The sequence below is a fragment of the Silene latifolia genome, chromosome 7, assembly GCF_048544455.1.
Source record: "Silene latifolia isolate original U9 population chromosome 7, ASM4854445v1, whole genome shotgun sequence".
In the NCBI taxonomy this organism is placed as follows: domain Eukaryota; kingdom Viridiplantae; phylum Streptophyta; class Magnoliopsida; order Caryophyllales; family Caryophyllaceae; genus Silene; species Silene latifolia.
In genome coordinates, this window is record NC_133532.1 from 12,289,470 (window position 1) to 12,300,094 (window position 10,625).

At 34.7% G+C, this 10,625-nt stretch overlaps 1 protein-coding gene across 1 annotated transcript; it reads right to left on the reverse strand.

The window, feature by feature from the left end:
• Positions 1-474: 474 nt before the first annotated feature.
• LOC141591761 (beta-amyrin 28-monooxygenase-like) lies at positions 475-5,349 on the reverse strand. Its single transcript, XM_074412206.1, has 4 exons — positions 4,852-5,349; positions 3,266-3,777; positions 2,353-2,540; positions 475-907 (listed from the first exon to the last, which is right to left on the reverse strand). Exons 1-4 carry the CDS (start codon positions 5,289-5,291, stop codon positions 608-610), a joined length of 1,440 nt encoding a protein of 479 aa, XP_074268307.1. The 5' UTR covers positions 5,292-5,349; the 3' UTR covers positions 475-607.
• Positions 5,350-10,625: the final 5,276 nt, after the last annotated feature.

Consider the following 10,625-nt stretch of genomic DNA (forward strand, 5'->3'; position numbering starts at 1 on the left):
TTTTTGCGCTCACTTGGAATTTTTCATATCCGTCCAATGAAGATGTTTTGTGATAATCAAACAGCATTACATATTGCTAAGAAGTAAGAACCCAGTCTTTCATGATCGTACCAAGCATATAGAAATTTATTGTCATTTTATACGCAAACATCTCCTAGATAATACAGTTGCTACATCGCATGTCGGAAGTAAGGAGCAGATTGCGGACTTATTTACTAAGGCGCTTGGTAGCAAAGCATACAAGTATTTACAGGTTTAGTTGGGCATCCGTTTGCCTAGTGCTCCAACTTAAGGGGGAGTGCGAGAATATAATATTGTAGGCATAAAATATCTAACATATTATATTGTATTTACATAAATATCTTAGTTACCTAATTTATATGGGGTTGTAAGTAGGTAAGGATTGTTAATAGGGTTTTGTGTTGTAGTAGTATATATACATAATTGTATGCCTCAATTTATCATCAAGAAATATAATTTACAACGTTTCCCATCTTCGTGTTCTCGGTTTATCAATCGGTATACTACACTGTTTTTCGAGGAACTAACAAATTAACAGTACGATTAACACCATCTTAACTGATAAAATGCATGATTAATTAGGAAATTAAAGATGGTGGGGATGGAGGCGAACAGGGAGGCCTTTAGCAGGAGCAGGCATGGGATTAACGACTATAGTTTCCTCAGGAATAAGTTTATCCCATTTAAATCTCTTCACAATGTTGTGCATGAACACCAATATTTCCAGTCTTGCAAACTCTTTTCCTGGGCACATTCGAGGGCCTCCTCCGAACGGCACGTACGTGTAGGGTGCTGGACCGCTCCCGTCAAACCTGGTCGGATCGAATATCTCGGGTTTTGGGAAGCATTCAGGGTTCCTGTGCGTTGAATTTATACTCCAGTATAACTACACGATGTACACATGTATGATGTAAGCATGTATGTATAAGAGAACTACTTGTGTCCTCCAGAGGATCTCCTCCTTACCGCTAGTTTTGCTATAGACGAATATATCCATTTCTAGTTAAAAACGGGTGAAATAGCTTGAAAGTGGTGATATTTTTGGCTTCCATCACCCCATTTGTTACTTGTCTTATTAGGAATGTGGTATTATATTTGATCCATCTTTAGTTATAAATGAATATGTGCCGTTTATAATGAGATTTTGTATTATTTGAGCATGGTTTTATCAAAATGTTAAGTCACTGTCCAAGTGTCCCATAGTCCAACACAACAATACTATTTTCATTATAAAATGCATGCTAGACATGGGCCTCCATTTACTAGGCCAACATCACTGGTGGACCAATAAATGATATCAATGTTAACCTTTCATATAATTGCAACTAATAATGGAACAAATTTTGTGTATCACCGTTCTAATAGTAGACGAGTGACTTAGGTTGATAAAACTGACCAGACTCTATCAGTCTATCCTGATAAGTATTTAAATTGAGGATCCGAAATTCGAATGGACCTGACCTAACTAACATATATGTATATTTATTATCATAAATCGACTATTATCCCCAATTTCTTGAAAACAACCCACCCAATATTGTCCCGAACACAAAATGACCTGATCCGGCCTGCACCGGTCCGAATTCTTGCACACCCGAACAACCAAAACCCGGCCCTATTGACCAAGAAAAGATAGCTCAATGTTAACATTTAATTATATTTTTATTTTACATTTATTTTGATAACTCTATATTCTATGATTAAAACGATCATATTTAAATATGCAATTATCAATATAAATATGTTATAAATAAACTACATTTTTTATATGTTTTTAAATTGATTTAGTTGGACTTTTTGTCCACCGATCTGTCCTATGTAAAAAATGGTCTTATGTAATAATTTGTGATTGTGAAAGGAGATTGAAGTAAATATTAGAGTGATATTGAAATAGAATACCGTCAAAAGTAATTTTTTTTTTATTATTATTTAAATTTTGTTGTTATATTCCATCTATTTTAAAATTATTTTCCAAACAAAAATTATAAGATTTAAGGAGTATATATAATAATGTTAGTGAGTCAGCTCTCGGCCTGTTAACAGAGGGAACCTAGCTAATAGTAAAGGTAACACTCGCCACCCCAAATTTTTTTAAAATGATTAAGCTTATCGATTTATGCTATATCAAAACTGTTAAATATGGACCTTAATATAAGTATGAAACAACATGAAGAAAATTCGCTACCTCAAAATTTTAATTTTAGGTTCACCTTCACCCCTATCTTTCGAGTAGGAAAATCCCAAATTATATAGATGAGATGAAATGTAACTGAATATTGGAAGGTAATCCAAAACAAACAAATAATGAAAAGGGTTTAGTAGAAGAGGTACCTTCCAACCCTTAGGAATTTGGAAACCAGCATACATGAAACCATAGAGGGCTTCTCTAAAAGCACCTTGAACAGGAGGAGCCAAACGCATCACTTCACACGCAGCGTTCCAAGAATACTTCATCTTTTGTATGTCCTCCCATGTTAGATGCTCTCCTGGTGCTTTTGATTTTGCTATCTCCATTTGCTCTGCATTTATTCAAACTTAGGCCATGTTTAGCAAACGGCAGAAGCAGATTCATAATAGCAGATAACGTTTACAGATTACGGTTAGCAGATTTTAGTAGCAGATTTGACTATCAAATTAAATTAGCAGTTAAGAAAGGGTGTTTTGTAATTAACAGATTATAGGATAACTAGAATGATTTCATGTATAAATTGAATATGCTAATACAAAATGCTGCTATTATCAGCATATTCAAAAACAGTAGATTCCGACCAATATGCTATCAGAATGTGTCATTTACCAAACACGTGAAAATAGTAGATTGATTGGTCAACCTACTAATTAAGCCGGAATCTACTAATTTCTCTCAATATGTTGTTTACCAAACAACGCCTTAATCTTTTCAGTTCGGTTGATGTAAGCCTGTTTTTTTATGTATGGCTCGAATTCAAGCCGGTTTTGAGAATATTATTAGTAGAGGCCAGTCCCAGAAATTAAACTCAAATGTAAAATGACTCGTATTAATTAGGTTAAGTATAGTAATTAATTATCGTTTGTTATTTAATTGAAATAAATACGTCTTACATTTTCTAAAACTTTATATATAGGTAAGTTTTACTTTATGATGTGGGTTCGATCATTTACTTAAATAGTTAAATGAGTTATCTCATATTATTATACTCTGTATAAATAAGAGATTGTTTTATAAGAGACTAACTGATGAAAATATTACGTAAATAGTAAATACCTTTATAAACAGCATCATAGATATGAGGTAATTCAGCGAGAAATTTGACAATAAAAGTACAAACAGCACTAACAGTATCATGTCCACCGACCAGCAATCCCAAAATATTATTAGCAATATCCAACTCATTCATAAACCGTCCATCTTCATTCGATGTTAATAACATATGTGACAATATATCTTGCGTAGGAGACGCCTTATTGTCTGCCAAATCCAACTTCCTTTGCTTTATAATTTCCCTCAGCTCTCGTACCAGGACCGTCACCGCCTTGATTCCGCGATTAAATGGTGTTCCGGGTAGGTCGATCGGGATGGAGTATATCCCTGACATTATCCTGTTGAATGAGCCAGCGAAGTTGGCTAAATGTACCGGGTCCTCTATGCTTAGGAATATACGGCATGCTAACCAAAATGTGTAACGTTTTGCTAGTTGGAATACTTGAACTTTGTCTTTTCCTTCCCACTCTTCTTCCATTCGTCGGTTTGCTATCTTGTCCATTATGGGTACGTACCTGTCATATTAGACTTGTCAAAATCTGACTGCACAGAGCCCAATTCATAGGCTATACATCTGAGGTAGTAACTCTTATTGTTTATTTTCCGAGTTTTATTTTAAAGTTTTTGAGTTCTGATTTAGTATAAAGTTTTTGAGCACATTTACTAAAACATTACACAAAAAAAATATAATATTGTTCAAAAACTATATTTATAAATGGTAATATCTTTCGGAAAAAAAATGAGTATATCTTCAAAAAATTACAAGCCTGAGTGACTACACCGGATGCGTAATCCTTTTTCTCCACAGACGTACAGTATGTCTTTTATTGAATATACTCCCTCTATTTTTTTATATATGACTTTCTCACATTTCGAGAGACTCCCTTCTCTCTTCAATATCTCTTAAAATATAAGACTAAATATTATGATATGTATACTCATATGAAAGAGTTTTTCGTAAGGAATTTAATAGTACCATTTTTATATTTTTTGAACAAATATATTTTTATAAATATTAAAGTCAAAGGCTTAACTCGTAAATGCAAAACGTCATATATAAAAAAGTGGTGGGAGTATATTTCAACGACACAGTTTAATTATTGCACGCACCTCATTTAATGATATTAGATTAGATAAATATTTCAACGACAGAGTCTAATAATTGCGTGTGTAGGGAGTATCAGATTAGATAAATATTTCAACGACACAGTGTAATAATTGTGTTCACCTCATTTATTTTTTGGTCTAAACCATCCGGTAATCCGAACCACATTAAGTCGATTAATCCGGATTTCAGGGCGTGTCCAAGGATTACGGTATTTAAACCCCTCCCAATCGCAGTTGTGGAGGATCGATCCGCAGACCTCCCTACCAAGCGCAGCCCCATGCTACCACTGTGCCAACCAACGATTGGTCACCTCATTTATTGATATTATTAAAATTATGTTCTGAATCAATGATTAGGTTGTAATGTAGGAGGGTTATACTTCCTCTGTCCTAACATTTCTTCACCTTTGATTAAAATACCGTCATTGAAAATATAAAACGTAAGCAAATGATGAAGGCAGAGGGAAAAACAAATTAGATACCTTTGTAATGCCTCAGGCTTGAAGAAAGTAGGAATGAGTTTCATCATTTTCTTAGTTTCTTCCTTATAATCACTTTGAGTAGAAAAAGGGAACATCTTGCTAATAGTACTAGGAAACCATGTTTCTACTAATTTGTTCTCGTTGGAGAACAAAAACTTGTTACAAGCGGCACCGCACATTACCACCACTTTTTCTCCTAAGATGGATGTCTTGAAAACTTGGCTTGGCTTATATTTAGACAACCTATTAAATATGAACTTTTCCGGATGGCCTTTCCACCCGGTCGATAAGAAGTCGTACGACTCGCCTATTATTGGTAGTCCCATCTTGCCCGGGGGTAGTATATATGTCGGGGTAGAACGATAGTTGTGGAGGAAGAGAAGTGATATTAGTGATAGCAAGATGAAGAGAATTATGCCACAAAGGAAGAGTAGCTCCATGGTTTTGTTTTGTTATTTTGATGTAGTGATGAGGGATTTATTTGAATGTCGTCTTATATGAGTACCTTAGAACTAGTCAGGTCAAAACTCGACCCGACTCATAATTTGACGTGGTTCGATACGTTTTTTCAGGTCAAAGACCTGTAAATCATGACCCGTAACCAGTGGCATATCCAGAAATTGGATAGAGGGGGTGCGAGATATTGGTTAGTCTGTTTACTAGTTCCGATAACAATGCTCAAGTGTAAACACACAAAAATTGAGGCTAAAAGCATAATTTTTAGGGTAAATTGATACCTTACACATTTTCAACTTTTATATCTAGAATAATTTTCCTTCAAAATTTATACTTGATACCATATATCTAAAACTGACAATTTTACCCTTACTAATAACTTATCACTATCTATTCCCACACTCCTAGACCACAAGTCTACAACCACCATAAACGTCCTCCTCCTCCAACGAAACCACCACATATCCCGACATCACCAAATCGGCACCACCTACCTCACCTTCCATCACCGCTAACATCAAACACCACCATTTTTCGTCCCTTTTATCAACTTTATCACCGCTAAAACCCACACCATGTTTCATTTGAACACCACCGCAGGGGCGGGCTCAGGATTTAAAGTTTGGGGTAGCAAAAAAAATTTAGCCATATATATAGCAATAAATTTTAGAATCGAAAAAAATATACTCCCTCTTATTCACCATATTCTTCCCCTTTACTTTTTTACCCAAGAAATAAGGAAGTGAATTTTGACCACACAGTAATCAATTCATGTTATATTTATTATGGAAAAATGCAAATAATGCACTTCATGGGAATTGAACCCAAGACCTTTAGTTAGAAAATAAAGCCTTTACCATTAAACCACTTGATATTTGTTGTATATTTGGTGCATTAATATTTATTTATCTACTATTGAACAATATTTGGGGTAGCAAAAATCGAACTTCTAAACCGATTTTTTTACGTTTGGGGTAGCAGACGCCACCCCTTGCTACCAGGTGGGTCCGCCCCTGTCACCACTAACAATCACCACCTCCGTCAACCACAACTTAACAATTACAAAAAATAAAAAACTAAATTAAATCTGAGGAATTTTTTGAAGAGGTGAGTGATTAAACTTGTAATACAATAGCAACCATTTTTTTTTGGGTGCGAATAGCTACCAAATTTACACATCCTAATTTTCACTTAAAACGAAAAACCCTCTATGTTGTTCTTACCGGATACGTAATTGAAATCGTTTTCAAAGGAGAAATCGATTGTGGAGGCGAATTAGTGATTAGAGTAGTGTCCGCCATTGTTGATGGTGGTGTAGATGTTGAATACTAGTGTTGACTGGTGGGTGCTATTACTGCTATAGATGGTGGTATGCATGGTCTGGATGCAGTGGCGGCTCTAGAAATTGAACAGAGGGGGTGCGGAAATTTTACAAAATCAAAAGACTTTAATACGTGGCGGCGAAATCAATATTAATATAATAAAATTTCATACATTCCACATACGTCTTATTTTCTTAAAGCATATCTTTTTTTTTTAATACGAAGCTATCAAACCGACGCAAAATTAGAATACGAAAAAACATTTATTATATACCAAACAAATTATTATTTTTGGTAATTTTTTTAATAATGATGAACATATTTATCAAGAATTTTATAATTACAATACTAAAACTTCTTGTTAAATTAGGGAGAGAGTATTTAATTATTTATTAGGCCTATTTTGTACAATGATAGTTGAAAAATAATTAAAAGAGAAAAAAAAAAAAAAAAATTGTTGGTTGTAGTAATCGAACCCACGACCACTAGGGTAGAATAAATGTTTCTTACCACTAAACCAAACAAACAATATTAAAATATATTGCACAATAATTTATTTATTTCTGACTTAGAGGGGGTGCAGCTGCGCCCCCTGCGCCCCCTGCACCCCCTCATGAACCGCCCCTGTCTGGATGAATGTTAGTGTTGATAACATGGCAGGGCGGTAGTTCGGCGATGATTATCGTGAGATCGGTCTTGTGGTGGGGCGGTAGGTTGGATGTGGCAATTTGGTTATAGAGACGGCGGAATTGGTGGGAGAAGAGACAGTTTAAGGTTGATGTGGGGTTGTTCGATCTTGACTATTGGTGGAGAAAGGAGTTAAAGAATTTTTTTCAAAAATAGGGTTTAAAATAAAAAAAAACTAACACAATAGGGTTTTGTTGAAAGTTATTACTCAAAATGGGTCCACGTCACACCCGAACCTATACTTGTATTTAAGTCGCTTTTCCGCTAAGCGACTACGTGTTGGGTGACATGAAATTACAGTTGCTTTTAAGGGCCAGCTATTTTAGCCCAAGTCACTTAGGGGCCCAGCGACTATACTATTTTGCAAAAAAAAAAAAAAAAAAAAGAATAATAGAAAAATGATCCTAACAGGAATCAAACCATGGGCATTGACAATTATATTAATAATCCACTAACCACTGTACCAGGCGAAGACTTATGTTGTAATTAGCGCAGCAATTTAGTTATTCTTGTACGCGTAATCACTGATCTTATTTTATATTCCCTCCGTTCCGGTTATTTGTTGTCCTTTTCCATTTTGGGGTCTCTCAGTCATTTGTTTCCCTTTCTATTTTAAGAATGAACTTGATGAGTAATTTGATCATTCTCATTCAATTTGTTCCACAGTTCCACTTGTCATTTAATTATTGGCATTTTTCTCATTCCTTGGTCTTTGTGCCAAAACGAAAGGACAACAATTGACCGGGACGGAGGGAGTACTACGTTTATGATCTTTCAAGCGCTTTAAATAATCAAGCGATTACTCTCGTTGTGGTGGTTTGGAGGCGATTGTTCAAAGAGTTTGACGCGGGTTTGATTCTTCCATTATGTAATATTAGTTTTTTTTTTCCAAAAATACTATTAAGTCGCACACCGAGTGAGCGTTTTCAACTCAAATCGTTGTCCGGCTAAGCGACTATAATCCGTAACATAGCTCCACTTAAACCGAGCCTACGTGGACCCATTTTTGGTAATTACTTTCAAAGTCACCCCATTTCGTCAATTTGTTTGTTATTAAACCCCATTTTGGTAAAACATTCGGAGTTAAATGAGGTTGGGAATAGGTGATGATTATTAATAGTAAGGGTATAATGGTCACTTTCAGAGAATGGCTATCAAGAATGAAAGAAATAAAGATTTTTGGAATAAGTTTTGAAGCAAAATTATCTTAGGTATAAAATTTGAAAAAATGTATTATAGTAGGTATAAGTTATCAATTTACCCTAATTTTTATAATTATATACTCTCTTCCTCCCGGTCAACTGTTGTCCTTTTGTTTTGGCACAAAAACCAAGAGAGGAATGAGTCAATTACTAAATGACAAGTGGAACAAATTGAGTATGAATGATCAAATTACTCATCAAATTCATTCTTAAAATAGAAAGGACAACAATTGGCTAAGACACTCCAATATGAAAAAGGACAACAAATAACCGGAACAGAGGGAGTAATAAAATCTGGACTTTCTCATATGGTGAGATTTGATGTTATAAAACTATGAGACCGATCCTCTATCTACTAAAAGAATAGGTAATTTGTGATTCTTTTCGTAGAGGATGGTGATACGACATTAAAGAGTCAGAAAAGTCAAATTACGATTGCTTGATAAGCGATAAAGTCAATGGACAATTGAAGTAAAACATAAGGGAAAAATAAGTAAGAAGTTTAGGAGCAATGATTGTGGAGTCTATTGATCGAATACGAAAGAGGGGGGGGGGGGGGTGAATTGAGTATTAAAAACGATGACCGCTTTTTCGAAATATATGATATAAATTAATTACTTGATTTTATTGATTAAAATCAACTAATTAAATTATTACCAATAAGCGCAAAATCGAAATAACAATAATAAAGAGAGAGAGAAAGAGAGACACACAGGATTTTGAAGTGGTTCAGTTTCACAAGTCGAAACCTACGTCCACTATTCTCGATTAATAATTTTTAGTACCTTTCTCCGGATTACAAAAATTACCAATCCACTCGTATAATCAACTATATGATTATAACTCAGATTGAGTATCGCTAAATACTCTAGGTTGCTCTTACGTTAATAAGAAAAATACAACGACAAATACTAATCTCACGTTATGCGAGTGAGTATACTATCCTTGTGTATTTAATATCCTATAACGATTTTTCTTCGAGTGATTGACAAATTTGATGCGTGATTTTTGTATAAGCAAATATGAAAATAAGAATTAAAGCTCAAATGATTTTTGCTTAAAATATTTTTTCTCTCTTTGAAATTTGTAGATGTGTGTGTCAACTATTAATGTTGAATGAATGAGAGTATTTATAGTAGAGAGGATTAGGGTTTGGAATGTTCTGGAATTAGGGCATAGGAATGTTCTGGAAACAAATGACTTGATGAACAAGTAAGAAGCAAAGGAAGGGAGTTTGGCCTCCCTAGGGATTCGGCCACCCTAGGGTTTCGGCCTCCTAGTGTTCGGCCCACCTAGGGTTTGGCCGGCCTCTAGGCCTCCATCGGTCCATTACTTGCTTCTTTAGCCCGCAACAAATCGAGATAGAATTTTAGTTAAAGCCCTAGGTTGCATGACGATATAAATATCGTGCTACAAACCAATAGTTTATTTAACTTAAATTCTAATTAATTAATTCCAACCAAATAAATACTCTCTTATTTTTATAAACCATTAAAAATATATTTTCCAAAAATTAACGCATCATTTTTGTCTAGCAATGAAGTTATGTCTATTAGGTCATAACTTCATTAACCTTTAAATCAAACAAAGTAAAACCATTACCGGATGACGACCTATACTAACTAATCTTCAGTAGATCTTCAGTACACGAATCGTCTCTTCACAAGTCTCTCATCTTGAGTCTCGTGGTTGATTTCCAATCTTGATTTCGCTTGAAAACATCGATCAAGTATATTTGAAGTTGTACCTCCTTGGTCCAAACTTCAAGCTTGCGTCTTGTAATTGTTCCTTTCTAAACTAAAACTTAAGCACACAATTACACGCATATGTTTATATATTAAGTCCACATACAAATCATTACTGTCATTATCAAAACAATTAATAAGGACTAAAGGTCCAACAAATTCCCCCTTTTTGATGATGACAAGTCTCCTATGATTTGTGTCTAAGTCTAGTTCCCCCTCAACATAATACTTCCCAAATTATAGAACAGTCGAGCGTAGAAACTAATAATCTTTTCAAAGTTATAACTATAGAACGCCATGAGAGAATTAACTTTGAGACGGTCGCAAATCATAAAAACAATTCCCCCTCTTGGCATCATTGA

Coding starts and splice junctions, on each gene's coding strand:
- LOC141591761 (XM_074412206.1), bottom strand. CDS start 5,291: ATGGAGCTACTCTTCCTTTGTGGCATAATTCTCTTCATCTTGCTATCA. Junction 3,778..4,851: donor AAGCCTGAGGCATTACAAAG/GTATCTAATTTG, acceptor CTAATATGACAG/GTACGTACCCATAATGGACA. Junction 2,541..3,265: donor CTATGATGCTGTTTATAAAG/GTATTTACTATT, acceptor GAATAAATGCAG/AGCAAATGGAGATAGCAAAA.